At 36.9% G+C, this 25,406-nt stretch overlaps 2 protein-coding genes across 2 annotated transcripts in view; both read left to right on the top strand.

Moving 5' to 3' along the window:
- The window catches only part of LOC134841199 (long-chain-fatty-acid--CoA ligase 4-like), a 454,776-nt gene that overhangs the window by 112,440 nt on the left and 316,930 nt on the right, over nt 1-25,406 (top strand). The window lies entirely within an intron of this gene.
- LOC134842743 (uncharacterized) lies at nt 1,871-11,137 on the top strand. The gene is made up of 4 exons (XM_063859222.1): nt 1,871-2,054; nt 9,525-9,745; nt 10,266-10,455; nt 10,860-11,137. The coding sequence occupies exons 1-4, from the start codon at nt 2,026-2,028 to the stop codon at nt 11,032-11,034; spliced, it is 615 nt and encodes a 204-aa protein (XP_063715292.1). The 5' UTR covers nt 1,871-2,025; the 3' UTR covers nt 11,035-11,137.

Here is a 25,406-nt window from a genome sequence, read left to right on the forward strand (position 1 = left end):
AATAGAAGATACCAAGGCGGAGAAGAAAGAGTCACAATCAATTCGCCAACTGGTGATAAACTTACCGAGGCCAAGCCGAAGGAATAAAACAAGGGCATCAAAAGCTTCATCCAAGAAATGGAACTTAACGAAAAAACGCCAGAATATAGAGCGTTCGTCAAACTTTTTTGAGTCCATAAAACCAAAATCGTCGTACAAAGCAATTGACATAATTGACCTCATGTCGCCAAGCCACAGTTCAAACACGGACACCCTGTCAAATCAACGTGAATTAATTGTTTGCAATCGACACTCAAAACCAGAAGACAAAGGAAAATGAGAAAGAACAGACGCACCAAACGTCGAAAAAATACGCGAAAAATAGAAGACGAAGATGAGAAGAAAACAGCAACAAAAACAGAGGGTCAAACCTCGAAGAAATCATGAAAATCCGACAACGCAGTCCTCAGGGGACTTAAAAACACAATGCTAGTTCTCATAAGAGCCACGAATGGCAAAATTGTTATAAATATGATTGCTATACATATGTATGTTGTTTGATGTTACTTATGTTGGTTAGATGACCTTGTGGCTTCCGAGACAATTGTGGCGCTAGAAGCACAGAACGAGAATTAACCATTAACGAAATATTTGTTTTATTCACGTTGTGATAGGCCATTTTTATTGGCAATCCGTTTGGATTCGATGTTTATAGATAGCTCATACCCTCATGTATGTCACCGAAAATGAGAAAGATTTGTTCTGATCAAAAGTTTGGTTAAAAATTTTTCTTGTTGGAAAATCGTTATGATTTTTTTCTATTTTGGCAATTTGCAGTGAGAAAAGATAAATTCTTGAAAAAATTTTTTCTAGGTAAGCTAAACATAGGCTGCCCATAACTAGTTCCTAACCGTACAAAACTCAATATAAAAAATAGTTTTTTGGTATTAAATAAATGTTGCTCCTACCATTAAAAGACCATATAGATCCATTGGTAATGGGTAAAGCTGTCAGTACGAACCCTCAGTAACCGAACTAGAAATGTCTAAAAAATTAGTTCTGTATGTTTCTACTCCACTAATGGATGAATCATGATAATGAAATTTGTTTGACAAAATCTGATTTGGTTAATTTAAAAATGCAGGGCTGATACTCAGAGCCTTGCATCAACTGATTTAGATGCAAAAATTTGATTTTGATGAAAAAAATGTAATATCGGTCTTATTATTCCAGTAAAATTGCTTCCATTTTGGTTTTTTACCATGTGAACAATCTACTTTTCTGAGTAATTTTGGTTCAATTGTAAAGAAAGTTTTTTTATTACATGGCGGTTAATCGAAAACAACCAAGAGTTCTTGAAAATAAAGCTTTCGTTTTCCAATTTTTTTGGAGACATTTGTGGTGGGATCTTCCGGCATTGTTTGCGCAGTAACCGGCTCTTCTTGTTTGTTCTGGCCTTACTTAAATCACAATTTGGAGAATGAAAAGAGCAAAACAGGAGTGGATTTAGAGGTGGAGGGGAGGATGTTGCGGACTCCCCCTTCCTCCTCAATGTTCGACTCCCTCGCCAATCAAAGGGTCCCGCCTTTGGTACTATCTTACCACATCCGCTGCAGGCCGACATATATTCAAAAATTTTGTAAAAGCGTCTTTGGCGCCAATGTAAACTATTTTTGAGGGGGAACGCGCGCCGGAAAAACGCTTTTTTGTCAACATTTTTAAAACGGCATTTGTAAAAACCCTGATCTGATTGAGTCTTTGTTCGCTGTAAAAATCATTTCTCAGAAATAAACGACCAAGAGGCTCGGCATAAAACTGAATGTTGCATATGAAGAAAAGTGAGATTTAAAAACGAGAGAATAAGTCACATGATACAGTCACAAATGTTCAGCCGAGTTGAATTGCAGTTTCTTCTCGCAAAACTATATCTCTTGCTCGATTTGTTCCAGCAACCACGTATAAAATTAATAAAACTATTCGTTAGATTTTATGTAGTGTTTGAAATTAAAAACGTGCAGATTTATTCAGAAGAAAAAGACAACAAAAATGGCGCCCGTGGTCCAATTTATAATCAGGTAAGGGCAGAAAACGTTGAAATGTGGTAAAAATGTCAAAACGGAGTACCAGACATTAGAAAAACCATTTTAGCGTTTTCATTTGTTTCACATACCGAAAAATTTGAAAGATGCTTCAAGTTTTTTGGACAAACTGAAGAAACAACGCTCAAATGGCTTTATATAGTGTCGCCAGAAAGAACGCTGTTTTATGTAACTTTGAGAAATTAAACAATGTTTATCAAAAATGACGTAATTTTAACTCTTCACCTATTGCAACAGACACCTTCAAGCAAATAAAGTTTGGCTACGGCTCAAGACTTTATAATTCTCGCTTATTTCTAATTAAAAGAAACAAAGAGAAATAAATGGTAAACTCAAAAAGATTTTAAACGGTAAAACTCTGGTTAAACACTTTATTGAACAGAATTAAATTGCATGGAATCTGCACGGAAATTTGAATTTTTCCGATTCTTGTTTTTAGGAAGATTCGACGAAGTGTGGACTTTTTCAAGCCTAATTTTACAATGAAAAAACTATTTTTTAATATCATTTTAACCATAAAATTTATTGCAAAACGGTTTGCAACTGGTCTTTTTTTGATGTTCAAATAGCCTTACTCTTTAGAAAAACCGCAACCTCAATAGGGCTGGAATCTTTAAGCTATCGATTGGCAATTAACTATGCTACCAACTGTAATATATCGGCCTTGTAAGTTTAGCATATGTTTTGCATTATAATAGCGTAAAAATACTTTCAACATAATGCTAAGTAGCATTAACATCCTCCGTCTCCGAAGGAGCGAGAACCGGAACAAGCTTTATGAGCGGTTGAGTATAGTTTGTGGAACGACGGGCGACTTTGTCTTTTCCGTAGTTTAGCGACGTTATGCGCGCTAATGGGTAGTGGCCCCTAGGACTAGTTGATTCAACTGACTACACTACATCTCCAATTTTCAAAGTATCTCCGGAAAGAGATTGCCAGTTAACTCTTTTTTTGAATGCCGGGGCGTACTGACTTAACCGTACTGACTTAATCGCTGCCAAGTTGCGTTTGCGTAGGACTGCGCATGTTTATAGCGTTTTGAGTGAAAAACTTTTTCGTTCGAATTTCAGTGGGGAAACGTCAAACTGTGATAGACCAGCAGAAAAGGATTTGACGTCGACGCCTCATGACTACTGGGATTGTCGGAAACGGCAGTGAGCGGACGGGCATTAAGCGAACTTTCGACTAAGCACATGGAAAGGTTCAAAACCACCTCAGTCAATTTTCGCGGCCGAAAGATCAAGTAGAACACGCGCTTACAACTGCGAACCATTCGCTCCCATGCTTCACTTTGATGTGTTGCACTAGATGAATTATACTTTCACCTAATGCATTGATGAACGGGCAACAATGGAGCCTCTGCATTCAAAGTTTTAAGCAAATTTGGAGCTCTTTTTCATCTCCTACAGAAAGGGTACTATTGTTCGATCAAGTTACCGACGTTTTTCCTCGCTTAGAGATGAAGCACTCAGTTGCAATCACACATGAGCTTGTGATTGAAACCAAGTCAATGTGAGCTGTGTGGGTCATCAAACAGGTAAACTGAAATCCAAGTATTTCTCGGAAGATCGATGAGTGGTTAGGTTAAGCGGACCCCAAAGTTCGAGAACTGCGGCTCGAGTAAGCCTAAGTGTTTAACGGGAAGATCAGACATCATTTGCGTAACGGTGTTCCTTTTCTGCGGTAACGAGTTGCCATGTTTCGATTATGACCTTATTCGAGTTCTGATTTTACGATGTCTTGGTAAGAGTCTCAAGAAATATGCGACCATGCGCTATATCTTGGAAAACCAGCTTTACTCTAACGAGAGAAGCCAAAGTCAGTTGAGGCTGCATAGCGCGAAAAAAAGGGAAAAAAATTTAAACTCTCATTCAAATTGTAGACCGGATTGCCTTCGAGGCGGATTTTCTCAGTGACTTTCCTATTTGACGTGAAAGGCTAAACAGAAGTTTTCAAAAATGAAAGGGAAGTTGACCCAACTACTATGTTTCAGGATTTTTGCTGTAACAAGTCAGGTTCCGATGTCAGCAGGGCTGTCACTACTAGAGCATGAAACCATTGGTCACTTGATGTCGACTCCAAAACTTCGGCTACCCGACTGGCAACAAACACGGACAGTTTGCTCGCCGGTTTCAACCACTGAAGGACTGTTGTGCTGTCAGTCCATGAAATTTCTTAAACAAAAACTCAGGGTCAGAGCTTTTTCGATATAATTTTCAGACGAGTCGGAAGAAGCGCAGCTTGAAAATCCAAATTTGGAATCGAAAGTTTTTTCATTGGGGCTACTCTGGCTTTGCCGAAGACGAACGCAATTTGACATTCGCAAGAGCCGTTTTCTTAGCGCGAAGGAATGCAACAGAACAAAAAGATCCAGAACTGTCACCGAACATGAGCAAACGAACCTCATCGAGTGAACAATCAAAAAGCAACAAGTGATTGTGAGCTGATCTAAAAGTGGCAAACCTAAAGGCCATTCAAAAAATATGTGGTACAAACTGTTTGGCAGTGTCTCGTCCCACTGCTGACCAATCAGTGGCTAAATATTTTTAGGTAACAAGCGTGCCAGCAGGGGAGATTCTACGCTTAAACGGCCGAACGCTTGAAAATTTCAACCAATCAAAATCGCTCAGCGTTACTTTTGGCTAAAAGCCTTTCTCGCAAAATTGAAGTCAATTTTAACAGAAAATGTTTTAAATCCGTGGAAAAAAAATCAAAAATAATTCAAATTGCGGGTTACAACCGCAATAGTATTCAGATAAACATCAAAATTTATGAATTTAAATTTTCAAGAATTTTTCTGCTGTTTATATAATCGATCAGTATTAACACTAATGGCCTGGATTTATTTTCTTACTTTGAGTTTTTCACAATTTACTTTGAGATGTTGAATACTCAATTCTGATGGGCTGAAAGTAAACTAAAATAAAATTCAAGAAGTCGGTGCCTCAAGCATGAGTGACATCTCCGTGCCCGCACGGTATACGGATCAACAAAATCTACCGGGTCAAACAATGATGACACAAGGCTAAGCACCGATTGCTGTGTAACAGAGTTTTGAGCTCGGGGTTAACTCCTCTGCTCAGAATCAATGTGTTGATGACCTGGTCCATTTGAGACGCAGAAAATGCGATGCGGTTTAGAGATTTCCCCTAGCAGTAAAGTTTGCCTTAGCGTTGCCAGCGCTTTTATTTGGGTATTTAGTTTCAATGACAAAAAAAGAAAGTTACTAAAAACATAAGCAGGTCAGTAAATTTGAGACTGAATTCCAAAGCCGTTTCCGGTTTTTTTTACGGAGTGAAAGGAGTCATTCACGCAAAAATTTTTAATACGGCGTAAGAATTTCAGGATAACGATCTTGGTTATCGACGGCTGTTCGACGTAGAGCTTGATTAACACAAATCAGAGAATATTTTGTTCCGAATATATGCTTAATTTTCTGAAATACACTCATATCTACTCTGTGGTTTTCCCGCAACAAAAAAACGCAATGAGTTTTGATCGCATTCTAGCAACCCAACCTGCGTTAACATGCCTTCGATGCCAGTGGATACTGCATAATTGTGCTCTCAAACTCGCCTCAGCATTCCACAGATTAGCGGAAAATAGCCAGACGATTGATTATCCACAACGCCAAAAACGCACCGAGCCTAAAGTTGGCCCAAAAATCAGCAACATCAAAGCTCAACTGGCCATAATTGCAAATAACCAAAAGTTGCACCTGGACAAAAACCCAAGCCAGTCGAATTTTCTAAAAATCAACTCACCGCACTGAATTGTTGTGGTCTGTAAATATCACAACTTAGATCAAGCTGACATCCCCGGATACACCAATTTAAGATCTTCCCGCCCAATTACAAGTTTGCTATTCCTATTAATAAAGCTAATAAAATTGGTAAAAACTGGAAAAAACTTATTCGAAAAAGTCAAATCATAAGGAATTTTAGTCGATACGGTCGGAACCCCCAAACGATTTGTAGTCGAAATAAAACGTCAACCAGTGGCTTACAATCACCTGTTAACCCACCACAAAAAAGCTGATGAAATGAAATTTTGCTTTAACTCAAATTTTCTGCTGCACAAAATTCGTCGTGTTTTATATTATCACTACTACGATCAGTGCTTTAGCATTAACTTAACACCCTCACCCACTCAGAAAATGAATTGAAACGAAAATTTCAACAGGATTTTTTTTCATTACGAGGCCAAACTGTGCACTGGATAGGCGCACAATTTCGTGTCTGTATGTTCCTGGATTCCAAAAACTAATCTTTAAACGTGTTACAAAATATAATTGGATTCCACCTACAAAACTTCCGTGGATTCCGCGTACATAGGAGTGTAACGTCAAATTGTCGACACATTTGTTGTGTTGCGGATTCCGCAATAAGCTAATATAGCTAGTTGTTCTGGATTCCGCAACTGTAAGTGGATTCCGCAAAATGTAAGCAGAATCCGCAAACGTAAGCGGATTCCGCAACTTGTAAGAGGATTCCGAATTTTGTTCAATTCTGAACTTGCATATGAACAATTGAAAGCTAGAGTTGGAATTCTTGTCTCTAGCAATGCAGAATTTAAAAGCATGGACTTAACCATTGTCAGCGGAATCCACGAACAAGTCTTAAAACATTGGTTACCTAAATTGGTGGATGTCATCTTTTAGTTTTTTGGAAACACGAAACCGAATATTTTCAATATTCGGAGTCATTGAGTTGAGAGTGTATGGAAATACAACAGCAGCATATCGCCAAATTAGGTCAGTATTTGGGATCGCGTCAGTCACAAACACTGATTTTGGAAGCATACCGCCGAATAAATTCAGTAAATGTAGTCAGTGGAGTGAAAGTTTATGGAAACACAACCCACAGCATATCGCCAAATTAGGTCAGTATTTGGGATTCCTTCGATCCCAAATATAGGTCAGTATTTTGGATTGATGAAATCCCAAAATTTGGAACAATATGGAATAATTATGCAATAAAATCATTATTTGGAGTCATTAGGTTGAGAGTGATTAGAAACCCAACGCATAGCAAATCTTCGTATTAGTTCAGTGTTTGGGATTTCATCGATCCCAAATACTGGTCAGTAATTGGGATTCCATTAACCCTAAACATTGATCTAGTAAATTCTTATTCTTGTGAAATCAAATCATGTAATTAAAAGATATAATTTTAAACGCTACTACATATATACATATATGTAAACGGAATCCGCAAACAAAATGCGGATTCCATTGCAATTTGCGGATTCCACTTATATTTTGCGGATTCCGCTTACAGTTGCGGAATCAGCAACAGCTCAATTTAACTATACATATGTCGTATTGTTTGTTTGTGAACTCCACAAACTGTTTTCGATTCCGCAAACACGGTTGCGGATTCCGCAAATTCGTCTATTTTTGGAGCGATTTTGAGCGGAAAAGTGTTTTGATAATTTTTTTTTGTGGAATTCATAACAGCAAAGAAGCTCAAAGAAAAGTAGCAAGGATGTGGATTCCGCGACAAATCTGATTTTGGCCTGTTGCGGATTCCGCTAACATTGCACAAAATGCACAGTTTGGCCTCGTAATGTTTAGTATTGAAAATTTGAATAGTTTTTTCGTCATAAAATAACCTATTGCAACAGATCCTCCAGGCTGACAATTTCAATAAATAAAAAAAGTACGGTTCAAAAGACTTGGTACCGCACAGAAGTGTTTTAGTTAAAATATCACAATTACTATCAGTGGTTTTCGATTATTTTAAAAGCCACCACAAACTATTATGATGAGTGGTTTAGGAACAACTTAATGCCCACACTCACCCCAGAAAAATTATTGAAATGAGATTTTGCTACTGCTCAAAATTTGTACTGTACAGAGTTCGTCGTGCTGATTATCATCATACCAATATGTGCAGTGGTTTTAGATCAACTTACACTCACCCCACTTTTTAGATCAGATTTTGAAACTTCTAAATTTGAAGTTTTGAGGTCAAATATTCTTGTCATGGCTAAATATTCTGGTCATGCAGGAGCGGATTTAGGGGGGGGGGGGGGGCGGACGCCCTTTCTTCAGGGATTCGACCCCCTGCCGACCCAAAGGGTCCCCCTTTGAACTATTTTGAGCTCAAAAGTTTTCTAAAGGCGCCATCGACGCCAATATATACTAATTTTGAGGCTCCTCCTCAAAATTAGTATATATTGGCGCCGAAAAAACGCAATTTTTGGTCAAAAATTTCCAAAAAATGCCTAAAAACGCTTTTTTGGCCTCCTTTTTTAAAATTTTGCCTGCGGCGCACAAATTTGCGCCAAATCAGAGTCTTTTTAGGACTTTGAGAAAGCTCGAAAATTCAAATTGGTCGACGTAAGAAAAAGGTCGATAAATTTTTTTTTTTAATTTTCGAAATTTTTTTGAATATCCCCCCTTCCCCTCTTGAGAAAATCCTAGATCCGCCCCTGTGGTCATGTACAATTCTTTGTCATTTTTAACGCCAATTTTTGTACAAAGCTAATTACAGTGAAGCCAAGGTTCTACCTTTTAAGAAATAACAGAAAGATTGGCTTCAAATGGGCACGATAAAGGTGGTTAACAATTCGTTCTTTTGATCCAATGGTACACTCCTAAAAATGTTCACCTGTTTTCACCTGAAAAATTGCATGTTTTCACTTTTGCTTGACAAAATCTCGTAAAAAAGGACCAAAAGAGCCAATTGAGTTTTAAAACTGTTGATTTTTCATCACAGAATAAAATTTGTCAGCGGTGAGCCTGTTGTTTAATGCAAATCTTAAGTAATTTTCAATTTCCCACTCACGAGAAAATGAGCAAGCCGAAAGAAACTACCAATGAAACACCTAAATATTTCAACGACAGCTAAACACTGAAAACATTGCCAGGATGTAGGTACAAATTTGAGATCCGACAGTTATAAGGGAAATATAGGGGAGGCGTTTAAACCTAGGGAAGCAGATAGAATTGTCCAAGTACTGGGTTACAGTAACTATTACATTTATTTTTGAGGCAGGGCCCGCGAATAATTTAAACAACAATATCCTGATCGCATCTTTTAATTTTTTGTCGTCACGATTACCAGTTGGCTATGTTGTCCCCTCTTGCGGCCTTATTTTTCCGTATTGTTCCGAAAACTGGTCAAAAGAACTACATGGAAACCTCCGACAATATTAACGTTTTTCCAGTTGAATGATTTTTTCCAATCAGTTTTCTGATACGTAGTTACAGTTACGTAGCGGATTGACTAAATTTATCAATAAATTATCGAAATTTTATCGTATCTCACCCGCCGTGGCTTTAAAATTGAGTTTAGGATAACAACTTGTTAATGTGATGATTTCATTCATAAGGATCGTGGTTTTAAAAATAAGCTAGTGCCATCCACTACACCGACCATTTTGTTTCTGAGACTTGAAGGGGCTTAAGTAAATTCGTCTAATTGAACTCTTTTTTTTTAGCCCTGATGTGGTTCCCGGTGTGATGCTGTTGATGCTATCCGTGGTGCCTCGGGTCTCTTTTGGAGCTCCCGTGGGCGATGGCGGAGAGTTAAACCGGAGTTGCGCAAGGCAGATGCAGCTTCTGCAGGACAATTGGGACAAGATATATCCCAGGTGTGATGAGCAGCGGCATAAGGGAGACGAGGAGAAGAAGGACTGTGACATCAGAGGAAACATGATGGGTATGTTAAATTAGAAAAGCATAAGGGGGCAGGGGAAGCTGAAGGAGGCACGGTGGATGTATGGAAGTGTCGATTTTTTAGTTCAAGTTTTGATAATTTCAAATGCCAGAAATTCATTGGTTGCCTTTTTTGGTTCAAGGTGATCCACACCCTCAAAGTTACTATAAACTGACGGCTAAGGCGCCTTTCAGGAGCGGAACTAAGAGATGGATCCTGTCTTTGGTACTAATTCATGACATCCATTTTTAGTCGAACATAGACCTAATCTTTTCTGAAGACACCATCGGCACCAAATGCACTAATTTAACAAGTTTTGTTGGCCGAGATCGCAGTTTCGGGATGACTCGGAAAATCAGTTGAGGGAACCTAAAAAGATCCAATTTGGTCGAAATCTTCTGGAAAGTCTGAGGTGCGCGACGCGAGAAAACAGTACGGGTTGTCAAAAACTGCTTGCGTAATTTAATACCTTTGGAAATAATTGGCAACCAGAAATGATTTCCCCCGATCCTTTTATTTTCAGGTCTCAGAGACCTGTTCGTGGACAGCGCCTATTATGGTAGATCCTGTAGTGGGCTGCAGAGTGAGCTGACTCAGCCAGATATGTTCACATGGTATGGGTGTATCTACAAGCGGGAGAACAAAACTTTCGATAATGGCATCATCGCCAAGTCTTCTCTGAGGAAACCCTTAGGAATCATGCCGACTTTCTGGTAAAATACATAAGTTCAGATTACTTTAAAATGGCATTTGAATTCAACTAACCCATAAAACTTAATGTTTTTTTTATTTTAATGTAGTTTTTGCGTTTGTTAAGGGGTCTGTTAGATCTGTAAGGAGCTGGAGTTTTATTTTCGAATTTATTTAAACTTTCAAGCTGCTGTGGAAACGTTTTTATGGGCGGATATAAGACTTTCTCAAGGGGGATTTAAGAAAAAACAAAAAGGAGCATCTCGTATGTCGCACACTCGCATGTGTACCGGATTAATATGTAGACGGGAGTTAATTGTGATTTTACCTAACGACAGTTTTAGATAAAAACACTACATGGATAATTGAAGGGACGGAGACTTTTTCGGGTTTCCCTTTAATTAAAACAAAGTTAGCTTAATTTCAGGTATAACAAGTTGATGTGCGAGAACATAATCAAAGAGGAGGTCGAAGATCGATCCAAAATAAATAAAGAGTCCAGCTGTGTGCCAAAATACCAAATGGTCGAGTTCACCCTCGAAGTCCGCGATTGTCCCGGTGGAAAACAAACTCGATTGATCTGGTGGCCGGCTATCATGTAAGCAGATGGTATGGCCTGAAGAAAACTTGAATTGTAGTTGTCGGGCGAGATAAACTTAAACGAAATCGTAGATGAGGTTACAATTTTTAGCATAAAATTCAAAAAAAAACAGACATATTAGAGTTAAAAATGACAAGATCCTTTCTAATTTTTAAACTATGCAAAAAATACACTTGTACTTCGTTCTACGATTTCGTTATGCAGACCAGAAGAGTCGAGAATAAACTTAAAAAACTTCGTTGAAGTTGCATTTTGGTCTGATTTTGAACTATGAAGCATTATAGAAGACTCCTGAAGGCCGAAATAAGGCTTTCCTGCTCCTGGCTAGCGAGTACTCTGTCCAACCTTGCACTGCTAATGTAGGGTTTGACACATTACACAAACTGTTGATCAAACCAGCTTTCATAAACCTTCTGAAAACCCTGAATGTTTCTCTGAAGGCTCCTTTGGTGCCAAAAGTCACAAGACACTTAGGGTTGAATTCCAGTTGAAAAGAGTCTGAGAGACTGAGATGTTGGAAGTACTAACGCTAAACGCCCACCAATGAAAATAGGTCAATATTAACATGAACATCTTATCTTCAAGTATTGTGTGAATGATTCATAAAGTGTAAATATATTTTCAATTATAATAACAAATGAAACATGATGTTTTTAACGAACAAATACGCAACGCGATAGGTCTGGGGTCTCAATTTTGCTGGCTACATTTTTTCAACCCTCACCCTATTAAAACTCAAGCGCCGGAAAACGTTTTCATTTTGAATCCCAAAATTTTAAATTTTGTTTTTTTTCCCCGAAAATTGCTTCTATAGTTAAAACAAAAATGACGACGAAGTGTGGTCAATTTATATTCGGTCAAGAAAAGCTTTTGCATAGACTCCAAAAAGCGTTGACATGCGTCTGGTTATTACTTGAAAATACGGTTGACCTCAAAGTTAATTGTGATTTTACCTAACGACAGTTTTAGATAAAAACACTGCATGGATAATTGAAGGGACGGAGACTTTTTCGGGTTTCCCTTTAATTAAAATAAAGTTAGCTTAATTTCAGGTATAGCAAGTTGATGTGCGAGTACATAATCAAAGAGGAGGTCGAAGATGGATCCAAAATAAATAAAGAGTCCAGCTGTGTGCCAAAATACCTAATGGTCGAGGTCACCCTCGAAGTCCCCTATTGTCCCGGTGGAAAACAAACTCGATTGATCTGGTGGCCGGCTATCATGTAAGCAGATGGTATGGCCTGAAGAAAAACTGAATTGTAGTTGTCGGGTGAGATAAACTTAAACGAAATCGTAGATGAGGTTACAATTTTTAGCATAAAATTCAAAAAAAAACAGACATATTAGAGTTAAAAATGGCAAGATCCTTTCTAATTTTTAAACTATGCAACAAATACACTGAAACTTTGTTCTACGATTTCGTTATGCAGACCAGTAGCGTCCAGAATAAACTTAAAAAACTTCGTTGAAGATGCATTTTGGTCTGATTTTGAACTATGAAACATTATAGAAGACTCCTGAAGGCCGAAATAAGGCTTTCCTGCTCAGGGCTAGCGAGTACTCTGTCCAACCTTGCACTGCTAATGTAGGGTTTGACACATTACACAAACTGTTGATCAAACCAGCTTTCATAAACCTTCTGAAAACCCTGAATGTTTCTCTGAAGGCTCCTTTGGTGCCAAAAGTCACAAGAGACTTAGGGTTGAATTCCAGTTGAAAAGGGTCTGAGAGACTGAGATGTTGTAAGTACTAACGCTAAACGCCTACCAATGAAAATAGGTCAATATTAACATGAACATCTTATCTTCAAGTATTGTGTGAATGATTCATAAAGTGTAAATATAATTTCAATTATAATAACAAATGAAACAGATGATGTTTTTAACGAACAAATACGCAACGCGATAGGTCTGGGGTCTCAATTTTGCTCGCTACATTTTTTCAACCCTCACCCTATTAGAACTCAAGCGCCGGAAAACGTTTTCATTTTGAATCCCAAAATTTTAAATTTTGTTTTTTTTCCCCGAAAATTGCTTCTATAGTTAAAACAAAAATGACGACGAAGTATGGTCAATTTATATTCGGTCAAGAAAAGCTTTTGCTTAGACTCCAAAAAGCGTTGACATGCGCATGGTTATTACTTGAAAATACGGTTGACCTCAAAGTTCTTCAAAAAACCGTAACTAGGGCCATATTCCTGGTTAAATTAAGGTTGCATAAGTCTTTTCATTTGAAGAAAAAAAATTCAGTTTGGTACTCAATAGTCCAATGCAGTGATGAAAATGAGTGTAATAGAGTTGTAAGCCAGCTGATTTCATTCCCTTATTTTTGCTGTCAAAATTGCGGGATTTTCGGTGCTCCCTTTCGTGTGCCCGGTAGCATCATTAGGCATCCAATATGTTGATGGCGAATTTTTTAAAAGTTTCAAGCAAGAAAAAATTAGGCGCATAACTTCAATACAACACATGCATACAAGAAAAAGACATACGGCAAACTGTTAAATCAAAACACAAACAAACACAGACACAAACAAAAGAATTCGGCAAACTGTAAACTTAGAAACGCGAATAAACGGGAAACAGATCTAGTCCAGAACTTAAACAGTTCATTGTTTTTCTATACAATTATAATCTTGACTGACTCGGACAGACTTGGGGAAATACTTGCTCATGAAGAACTCTCTGTGCTCGGTGAACTTAAGGGATTCAATCAGAGAGTCCAGGTGCCGCTTGTTTTGTGCTGGCAATAACAAATCTCAATGCCCCTAAACCACAGAATTTCCAAAGTCGGGGCCATTCAAAAAGTGCTGAGATTATGACGCTCAAAAATTAACAGCACAATAGGCTTGTGACTTACCAATAGAGTTACTAGTTAAAACTAAACAGCCGAGGAGTTGGACCAGCCTTATAAGAGAACCAAAGAATTGATAAAATTGCTCAATATCATTTGTAACTTCTATGCTTACGTTTTAATTATTGTCTGTGTTTTATTTAAATATTTTGCTTGCTGTGTTTTTGTTTCCTGCATGGATTTAACCGAGGTTGCCAATTAAATTTTTGATTTTCAGTGTAGATTTAGGCTTTGCTTCTCCAGGTCCTCTCTCACACTCTAACTTAAGGCACCGCAAAGTGGTCCCTTTGGTAATGAATTCAGCGGGGCGACCGAGGATCACTACTATCCACAATCCCGAAAGGGTTAGGTTGGTGGCAACTATGCCGTACGGTATTAGGTTACTTGCCCCTTGGTGTACTGCTGTTGAGGCTTTCACGATCGCAAGAATTTCCAGTTGTAATTAAGTTCAGATAAATATCGGTCCAAATACAGAAAACTATAGGTGGCCAGAATGCAATTTAATAAACTAATCAAAAAGAAAGGGTCCGCGATCAACCAACACAATTGAATAACTGCAGTTCAAATCCCAACTAACTGCACTAACAATTCTCTCTTTCTCTAGAGAATCATAATTAACAAATTACACACAGTAGTTCCACACAATCACTCAGTTCGACCTGTTGAAATTAATAGTGTCACTATTCTTTTGAAGTATTTTAACTGATCCCTTTAACTTCACAGTTCCTTGTTCTCTAACTCTGAGAACCAATCATGCTCTAACTTCGCTTAAATCGTTCTCTCTAACTGACAACGAGAACCCAACTACTCTCACTGATAGTTATCACAGTTCTCTAATTAATTGAGATCCAACTACCCCTAAAAGTAGCTCAAACTGTTCTCTCTAATTAACTGAGAACCAACTATAATCTTTCTGAGTTTCCATTTATTATCTCTATCGGTAGGCTATTTATTATTCTCTATAATGTATGTCAATTTGAATTTTAGTTACAGCTAGAGTCATAATCGTCCCTACAAGTCCTATCATTTACTTTAGTAATCCTTCCGCAATGTCTTTACCGGATTCTTCCTCTGTCTACACTAGTCCTATACTGCAAGTTCACTTTAGGTATCTCTTAGTGATTCGTGCGAAAATCAAGTCCAATTTCACCTCTAAACCTATTTTTTTTAATTAAAAACTATCCCAAGGTTTTTATTTGGCTGTCGGATTAAGGTTTCGACCTCTCGAGGGTAGGGGAAGACCCTTTCTATGGGTCACTACTTCATTCCAAGCTGGGTAAATATTCCTTCCGTACATATTGTTTATGAGACCTACTTCCCATTTTATGCTCCTATTACTGCCAATGTTCTCTGGGACTTCTTTTATTTAGTCTGATTGAATTTCTATTAACAGCTCATTCGCCAAATTATTATGAAGTCAATGTTTGCCAAGTCCACTTTAATTAGTTCCACTAATTCGATGTCATAATGTAAAAGCTATATCTCTTTCAGCTTCTGCTTCATTTCCCAATAGGTAAATTCCTTCCCAATTATAAGTAGGTGACCCAATCTCGTTTCCAAGGGTGGGGGTTTGGGAATACGCCTTTTTCCTGTGTGAATACGCCTTTTTCCTGTGAGTTTCCTATGCAATTTTAGTCCTACACGCCCAAAGGTAGTCTAAAGGTCATCCTGGGTTCACCCGTGGTCACTCTTCCCTAGTCGGGTTTAGACTACTATAGGGGTCCTACCTGCCAAGTTTCATCCACATCACGTTAAAACTTCCCAGGTTATCCCATTTCTAATGTCCATTACCAATTTTCGCTGGGAAAAGGCCATAGAAACCGGAAGGAGCCGTCGGAGGGGCTTTACTCACTACGGGGTGTTTTTTTTCAGGTTTGGGTTCTAGTGTCTATTGCCGCCATAAAATTGATATGCCCCTGCTCAAAATTTTGTGTAAATTGCCCACTTCTGGTCTAAGGGGTGTTTTCCCAGGTGCTAATAACTTCGGTCCAACCGCTGGATTTTGGTCAACTTATAACGTGTGATGTTACTCGTTAATATCTATGATATCCCTAAGTCTTAGCTCCTTGCGTGCAGTGGGGGCCGCAAAACGTATTCCGGAAGTCGATGTGGGGGCTATTTGCATAGGACATAACACCGGAATTAGGGGTCCAGGGGTTCTGGGATTCTAAGCTTAATCTTCCCTCAGCTAGGTTTATAACATACTATATTTTATTTCCATTCCAAACGCTGGTTACCGAGTTCTAATAGGGCTATTTGCGTTTCCGGGAACCGTTATCGCTTGGGGCAGGGGGGTCCGCGGGGTCTAGATATTTGCATGCCCGGGTCAAATCATCTCTAGTATCCGTCCTATGAGTTTCATATACTCAGCTTCCTTGGTTTCCATTTGGGGGGGGGGTGTCCACCAATCTTATTTCACTTTGGTTTTTCGCCATAGGAGGGACTATATCTTTGAAGATTCGAACTTATTTTGGACTTTACTGTTTGTATACTTTTCTGCTTATAGTATTGATTCGTCAATACCGAGCTATGTACTACTCATTCTTATTCACTATAATGTATGCATATCTCAAGGTGAAATGCCCAATTGAACTCTAAGTTTGGCGAAAAGTGTTAGGATCACCGATCCTACACTCAGTGTTAAGAAATCAATACATACTTCCTTTCATCAGCTTTATCAGTTTTCACTCTTCTAAATAAATACATTCAGTCGTCCATTAAATAGCCCCAGAAAACCTAAATTAACCTCATCAATAAATCTAATCAATAAAACTCACCTTTAAAGTAATCTCATTAAACCTCAATAAAATTCATGTTCCCAACAAATCTCATTTCATTGGACTATGATTTGAATTCAAATCCTGAGGGCAGTATTTGGGTCAAATATAGTTCTTATGAAACTCATACTTTCATCTTAAATATTGCCCTCAACGACTGCTTTTTTGTTTCTTTTTGTAAATACTAATAATCACAAATATTGATTTTGCAAAACCCTAATAAGCTGAGCATTATCAAAAATTGATAAACCATATTTTGGGCCGATGTCCGCGACTTTTGTCGTAACTTAAGTGGTCTTCACTTGTTCCGAGGTTTGAGTCGCTCAACATAGCAACATAAATTGCGCAAAATTTCAACATAATTAGCGCATTGTACCAAGACTTGCAGAAAAACCAACTTGAAACTATTCGCTAGCATCTTCGCCGTTAAGCAGAACATATTTAATGCGCTTATTGGGAGAATTGCTCAAGGGGAAAATAAACAATGTAGAAGTTAAGAAGAATTGATGATTTTGACTGCTAGAGGTCACCATCAGAATACGCGATGTTAATCACGCCGGCAGCCCTTCAAACGTCAATTGGTGAACGCAGTTGATTCAAATGTGAATATGAGAGATCTTGAAATATTAATGCTCAGCGCCAACAGAACCAATCTAAAAAATAAAGAGACCAAATTTAATTCAAAGCGATTGCAAGTAGCTGAAAAACGACTGTCACCCATTGTGTTTTTCAGAAGGTTTTCTTTTGATGCTCATTGAAAAACGTCAGTAGATTTATGAAAATTAGCACTTTTTTAATAAGTTTAACGTTAGTCAGATGCTAATTTCAATCATCACAAAATGAGCAAATTTGGAGTCACTTGATGTTCCACCATCTGTCATATTAGCAATTGAATCAGCTGATTTCATTTTTGAACTTTGAAGTGCGTTCTCCGATGACTGAACCCATGGTTGAAAAATCATTAATTCATTTAATTGCTCAGATTTTGGCCCGTGTTTTTCAGATGATTTTCTTTTGATGATTTTCTTTTGTTCAAAGTTAACTTTAATCGTCACAAAACGAGCAAATTTGGAGTCACTTGATGTTCCACCATCTGTCATATTAGCAATTGAATCAGCTGGTTTCATTTTTGAACTTTGAAGTGCGCTCTCTGATGACTGAACTCATGCTTGAAAAATCATTAATTCATTTAATTGCTCAGATTTTGGCCCGTGTTTTTCAGATGATTTTCTTTTGCTGATTTTCTTTTGTTCAAAGTTAACTTTAATCATCACAAAATGAGCAAATTTGGAGTCACTTGATGTTCCACCATCTGTCATATTAGCAATTGAATCAGCTGGTTTCATTTTTGAACTTTGAAGTGCGCTCTCTGATGACTGAACTCATGCTTGAAAAATCATTAATTCATTTAATTGCTCAGATTTTGGCCCGTGTTTTTCAGATGATTTTCTTTTGCTGATTTTCTTTTGTTCAAAGGTAACTTTAATCATCACAAAACGAGCAAATTTGGAGTCAATTGATGTTCCATCATCTGTCATATTAGCAATTGAATCAGCTGGTTTCATTTTTGAACTTCGAAGTGCGCTCTCTGATGACTGAACGCATGCTCGAAAAATCATTAATTCATTTAATTGCTCAGATTTTGGCCCGTGTTTTTCAGATGATTTTCTTTTGATGATTTTCTTTTGTTCAAAGTTAACTTTGATCATCACAAAATGAGCAACTTTGGAGTCACTTGATGTTCCACCATCTGTCATATTAGCAATTGAATCAGCTGGTTTCATTTTTGAACTTCGAAGTGCGCTCTCTGATGACTGAACGCATGCTTGAAAAATCATTAATTCATTTAATTGCTCAGATTTTGGCCCGTGTTTTTCAGATGATTTTTTTCTTTTTAATGATTTTCTTTTGTTTAAAGTTAACTTTAATCATCACAAAATGAGCAAATTTGGAGTCACTTGATGTTCCACCATCTGTCATATTAGCAATTGAATCAGCTGGTTTCATTTTTGAACTTCGAAGTGCGCTCTCCGATGACTGAACACATGGTTGAAAAATCATTAATTCATTTAATTGCTCAGATTTTGGCCCGTGTTTTTCAGATGATTTTCTTTTGTTCAAAGTTAACTTTAATCATCACAAAATGACCAAATTTGGAGTCACTTGATGTTCCACCATCTATCATATTAGCAATTGAATCAACTGGTTTCATTTTTGAACTTTGAAGTGCGCTCTCTGATGACTGAGCGCATGCTTGAAAATTCATTATTTAATTTATTTGCTCAGATTTTGGCCCCAATTTCAGTTACATCAGATTCATGAAAATTAGCGCTGCTTAATATTTTCAATTTTTAGTAAACAAAAACAAATTCTTGATCAAAACAACAGTTGTTTTCCCTGTGGTTTAACAATAATTGACCATTCAGCTAATTTTGTGCTCCAAGACAGCTCTGAAATAAATTGATTTGTTTTCGGTTGTTGTAATCGCCACATATTACCTCAGGAGGAAGTCCATCTGCTGTCCGGTATGATTCTTTTTGACCCAAAAACGTCATCTTATACCAAGAAAAAATTTTGGAAAAATGTAAAAAAGTTTTGTAGGGAAGTTTTTCTCCGTTGATTTTGATTACGATTTATTAATAACGCGGAAAAACTAACTCAATTTGGACAATTTTTGGTAATTTACGTTATTTTTGGTGTCAAGTGTTTGTCAGATCTCATCCTTAGAAAGATTTTTGAAAACCAACGTTTTTCTGCGGAATAATCGTGCCAAATATAATTGTTCCGTCAAACTAACCATTTATTGAACTGATGAACATCCACAGTAAATTATTCACCTCAGTTTTTTGTTTAGAAATAAAGAATCAAGTTTTTTTTTTTTTTGAAGAAAAAAATATGAAACAGGCAAACTGAAAGTCACTTTATTATATAACTGTAAGAGAGAATAAAAGCTGGAAATACTCAAAGAACTGAAAACTGAGCTTCAATCCACAATTACAATAGTGATGATATGAAATTGATCAGTTTTTTTTATTTCAGTCCAATAACTTAATTTGCGCGCTGATATGAGAACACTTATAATTGTATTGATGTTTCTGAAGCGGGCAGCTTATGGCGTTAAGCTCCATTTTGATCTAATATGGATCCATGTTCGAGGGTTTTCTAAGCGATCCAGCGAAGTTCATAAAAATATCCGGTCTTTAAAGTTACACTACGAAAAAAGAAAAAAGTTTTTTTTTCTGTGTAATTTGGAGACTCGCACAAATCTGATTTTCACCAAATGTCGTTATCAAATCTTGCAGAGACAGCTTAAAACACTTTAAAACTTCTAAGCCGTGAAGCAGTACGTGCTTAAAATGCCCATAGCGAGAACTGTTTGAAAGACGGAAAAATGAATAAAGTGAAGCGAACTGATGAATTTTTAAATCACGAGACTACACGCACCGAAGTTCTATCGATAACAATCGATTATATTGAATTTTCGTGGTCTGTCTCAATAAGTTTCGATCATAATCGGTTATAATCGGTTAAAAATGGATTATACAGAAACTATTTTTATAATCAATAAAGTCCGAATATAATCGATTATAATCGATTAATTTTGAAAAAAATGAAACTTGTTTTCAAGGCAAAATGATCCATTTTTATTCAATTGTAATCGATTATAATGGATTTTTTCGAGGGGTTATTCATGAAATTTACAATTTTTTTTAAAATTATTTCATTTTCTGTTTAGTGCAGTTGCTACGTATTACGTTTCATAAAATGTTACATTTCAGAATGAAATGTAAAAATTTTTTTGTCTCTACTTTTTTATTTCATCGCAGTTTAACTAATACGTCATTTCACTGTTTTTTTTAACCACAACCCCCTCTCCCAGTTTACCGCCCCCACCCTCCAGTTTACCGTTCCCATCCCCCAAATTACCCCCCCCCCACCCAAGTTAAGCCCCCAGCTTACTACCCCCACCAGTTTATTACCCCCCTCTTACTCCCCCTCCCACCATTTACCCTCCCCCAGTTTACCAGTTTACCCAACACCCCCCCCCCCCCATTTATTTATCCCCCCACCCCGATTTTCTTACCCAAACCCCCCCCCCCCCGCTTTGCCCCTGCTACTCCCCCCTCCCAGCTTCTCACCCCTACCCCTTTAGCTGACGGGGGAAGCTTGAGGGGGCGAGGGGATGACGTTGAGACATGCCATTTAGTAAAATACATGGCATAAATTCTTTTGCAAAAATAATGGAATTTAGTTCTGAAAATGAAATGGATTATAATCAATTATAATGGATTATAATTGATTTTTATTTCAAAATAATCGATAATAATGGATTATCTTGGCAAAAATATTCGATTTCAGTGATAAAAATAATGGAGTATAATCGATTATAATGAATTATAACGGATTTTTATTGTTCGAAAAAAAAATCGATTTTAATGACCACATAATCGATTGCGTGGTCTAAATTTGCCACAATAACGGATTATAATGGCAAAATTTTAGACAAAATTTTTCCATTATAATCGATTATTATCCATGGAACTCCGGTGCGGGAACTCACTGTAAATTACGCTGGCAGTACTTCAAATGACAAAAATTAAAACACGCCATTTCAATTGATATTGTTTCACATCTTTAAAAACTGAGTAGCATGAGAAGCGCAAACAAACTATTCGGAGAAGATCGAATTAACAGCGCGTTTGTATACAAAGTTGATGACACCCATTGTGTTTCAAAAAAATTCTTGCTAAAAACTTTCAGTCACTTTTTGTTATTTTTTTCTCGCCAAGTTCATTTAATATTTGATGATTTTTTTTCAAAGACTGTTTTAGAAGAAACTTGTTGGGCAAGTTGTATTTCATCAATTAAATTTTTTTTTGGAATAGCTCTTCATTATTGGTATCAAAAAACACTTTGTTCTTCTATTTTGGACGATGTTCAACTAAATACGTTGAGCTGTTGTTCATTTCAAAAGATAATTTAGCGTACTAATGGCCTGAAGGTTCCTCTATTTAAATAACAGGAGGACTTTCATTTGAAATCTTTCTAACTTGGTTTGGAAATCGGATACTTAGTGTTTGGTAAGAACAGTATCTCCACTTCTGCGGAGTTTCCGTTTCTGTAAGAAATTTTCAGTTTTGGGTGTTTATTCGTAGACCACATCAAGTCACAAAATGGTTTTAAAGCCACATTTAAATCATAAAAACTCGTTTGTTTCTTTTTTAGAAATTCAAGTGCTATTAGGTTGTTTACTTTTTTGGCCGAAAAGCATATTTTCTCAGCACTTGGGGAAAACATTTTGTGGTTGAGTTGTTAGACTGGGTTGTCTTATTATTTTTTAAAGCCTTAATTATTGTATTTTCTATATAAGTTACCATTTGTTCTTTTTTAATGGCGAGAAAGGGCGGACAATTTTCTACTAAAAGAAGAGCGTTGGTCATCAGTATGGGTCGTTTGGCTTGAAAAAATTTAAAGGCGTTGTTCTCGGCTTCTGTCAAACCATTTTTACCGAAAGCCTCAAATGTTTTTGTAATTTTTTCTTGTCCCATTTAATAATCTATCCAATTTTTTATTAATTTACGCTTTTTTCGCTATATGTCTATTTTATTATAAACCGTAATCAACGTGGTTTACTATAATTTTTTTAAAAAAAAATTGGAAAAAATACAGTAAAAAAGTTAAAACAACGAATTTATTTGTGTTTGACAACAATCTGTAAAAAAAAAAAAAACCAAGTACCAAATTACTCATGTTGATATTATCTTCTTGCAATTTTGTTGGGGCAGTTTATCAAGTTGATAGAGACTTGCTCTGGAAAATTAGACGACTCTGTTTTTCACTTTCTTTGAAGCCGTCCTCTGGTAGTTCATGCTTGTTCGGATCGGCACACCTTTTGTTTTAGAATTAATTTTTAATTTGATATTCGCGATGTGAACATGGAAAAACTTAGCGTTAAGTGTTACGTTTCGACTGAATAGAATAGAAACAAATTGAGGCAACTGAATTTCAGGTCGAGTAATTTGTCAGCTTAGAGCTCTGACAAATCCCTGCACCTTGTTTTTATCATGAAGTGCCTGAATTTTTTATCTTCGTTTTATCAAGAACTTTTTGTAGCATCTACTGAGTTAGGACCGAAGTGTATAACTCATAGAGTAATTTCGGATAGGGTACATCGTCTGCTCGTCACGCTATCTTATTTTCGGCCGGATAGATTCGTGCAACTTCTTAGTCTAATACCAATCCTAATCTTACTCTTATACTATCTAGTCTCAGGTTGTTTAACTAGTCTCTGCTAGGCTCAATAGATCTAGGGTATACTGGTTTATTGCGGTTGCTGAAGTCTTCTTGGAGAGTCAACTAATTTCTAAGTTAAATTCAAATCTCTCTGGTGCTGAAATTACAAGTAATTTCAGCACTTACAAATAAGTGGATTGTTAGTTAGATGGATCATGATTGGTTAATATCAAATACTTTACATTGGTAAAATATCTAATTTATCCAATCATAAAATGTAGTTTAGATCAGGTTCCACCCATCCGGGTTTTACAGAGTTTTTTAGAATAGTTTTTCTGCAATTCGAAGGATGGATGATGGACGTTGGTTTCTGGCGAACATCATATTTCTTCTGGGTTCTCTTGTTAGAGAAGTTCCAGGTTCGATCGTTGTGCCATCTCATGACAACGACTGGGTCTTTGCAACAAACTCAAATCTGATTTCAGAATGGTTGGCTATGTCAGGTTTTTCTGTTTCATTGATGAGAACTTCTTTGTGTTTTGATCTTGTCTAGGAATGGCGTGGAGATTGTGCGTGGAGGGGATGCCTGGTTACTCGGATCTGTACGTATACTTGAACATCGAGGTGGTCATTGGTCTAGTTCAATGAAGTCCTTTTCTGCGAAGTCAAGTCGTACTCTAAATCCTTTGAGTTGTGATTGTGAGCGGCATATTGATTGTAGTTGGCCATTCTTTCTCGAGTGTAGTGGGGTCGTTTTGTCTTTGGATGTTCGTCCTTGGTGTTGTATTCTGATCTATGTATTGCATAATGTAATTTACATTTTATAAAACTTTTATTAGTTTTTTCAATATTTTTTAATTATGATTTTAGTTAGTTGTTTTCACAAAAACTTTTTGTTTTAGTTCAGTTATTTTGAAGAGTTACTCACCCTTGAGTAGCTCTTATTAAAAATAGGAGTGTGGTCACAAAGCGTGGATGTAGCACGGTGGGTTAGGCCGGCTATAGAGCATGCTCAGGACGTCCTCTTCTGGTGGGTTAGGCCAGGAGTGGGAGTATGATTGCATGCGGTTTTTGTGAGAGGTCCTGTTATGTGACAACGTTTTATGTTGGGTTTGTTGTGGTTTTTCTTATGTTTTGTTGGTTGTGTCCTTTTTTCAAAAATCAAATTGTTTGTGGTATGGGTTTGTCTTTCGACTTTTTTGGGTTTGTCTTTCGACTTTATAATAGTCTTCAAAAGAATAAATTATCCAGTTTTAAACTGGGTTAATCCGGTTTGGGTACCGTTGGTTTCCTTTTCTTAGTCATGCTGTTATGCTATGTGTTGTGGTGTTTAGTAAGCTGCATTGGTTAGTTTTGTTTAGTATATAATTCCTTTCCAACCGGGTTAAAGGAAAGTTTGAAACTTGTTATCGTGTGTTAGAGTTGTTGAGTGTGAAAGCTTGAAACTGAAATTCATTATTTTAAACAATTCTTCGTGGGCGAGCTGTGCGAGTGTGGATAGAATCTTTGTGCGAATGAATTGAAATATCAAAAGGTTAGTACTGCATTTGATTCTTATTAATTTACTACATAGAATTTCAATTTTACTGCTAGTTGTTGGGGAAAATTAAGTTACAAATTTTCATCATTAGTAGATTTACTGCATTTGGGAAAAAATTTATAAATTAATTTACTGCATTGGTATTAAATTTATTTAATTATTTGGTGCAAAAAATTAATAGAGTTTTAAACAGTTTTTGAAGAAGTTTGCTATTTTTTATTTTTCTTTTGTGAATTTTTCAGATGATCGTTGGATGAAGGCTAAAATGCTAAATAAGACGTGGATAAAGAATGGTGAGTTTCTAATATTTTAATTAGTTAGTTATATCTATAATTCATACTTACCTGTTAGTCGTCGGGGAAGAAACCGTGGGGGAAGATGTCGTGGATGAGATCGGAAGTTGTCAGTAGTTTAGCTAAGATGCGGATGATATTTTTTGTTTGAAGCAGTGGCCAAAGCAATTGAAGTGCTTTAATGGTGGTTAGTTCTTCAGTGCCAACTGCAAACTCATAAGGTGTGTTTTGGATTAGATTATATAATTTGTGACTGAATTTAGTGTTGTGGATGAATTCTAAAATGGGGATTTCTATAGGTTGAACAAATTCGTGTGGGATAAGGAAGGGTCGGGATTCTTCTGCATTGAAGGTCTTGGTGATTGGACAAAAAATATACATTTGGGTTATGGGATCATAATTTCGAAGAATACCATGAAGGTTAGTATCTTTAATGCAATATGTGAAGTTAAGAAAGAATGGTGAGGTGTATTTGGAATTGATGAATTGAAAACGATGGTGTGGTTGTCTGGAGGGAGTGTGTAGATCGAAGTGATTTTGGATGAAACGATAATATGTATATGTGTGTGTTTGTTTAGTGCGCAACATAATATCGTGTGAGCAGTGCAAATCTCTTTCATGTGGTGCAAGGAAATGAAAGGTTAGTGAAAATGTTTGGAAGCGTTCTTTAAAACTTTCG

This window comes from Symsagittifera roscoffensis, chromosome 3, assembly GCF_963678635.1.
Source record: "Symsagittifera roscoffensis chromosome 3, txSymRosc1.1, whole genome shotgun sequence".
In the NCBI taxonomy this organism is placed as follows: domain Eukaryota; kingdom Metazoa; phylum Xenacoelomorpha; order Acoela; family Convolutidae; genus Symsagittifera; species Symsagittifera roscoffensis.

Bases quoted from the DNA above. Each gene is read 5' to 3' on its own strand.
- LOC134842743 (XM_063859222.1), top strand. From the start codon at position 2,026: ATGGCGCCCGTGGTCCAATTTATAATCAG. The intron at 9,746-10,265 runs GTATGTTAAATT...TTTTATTTTCAG, and splicing joins CATCAGAGGAAACATGATGG to GTCTCAGAGACCTGTTCGTG. The intron at 10,456-10,859 runs GTAAAATACATA...GCTTAATTTCAG, and splicing joins GGAATCATGCCGACTTTCTG to GTATAACAAGTTGATGTGCG.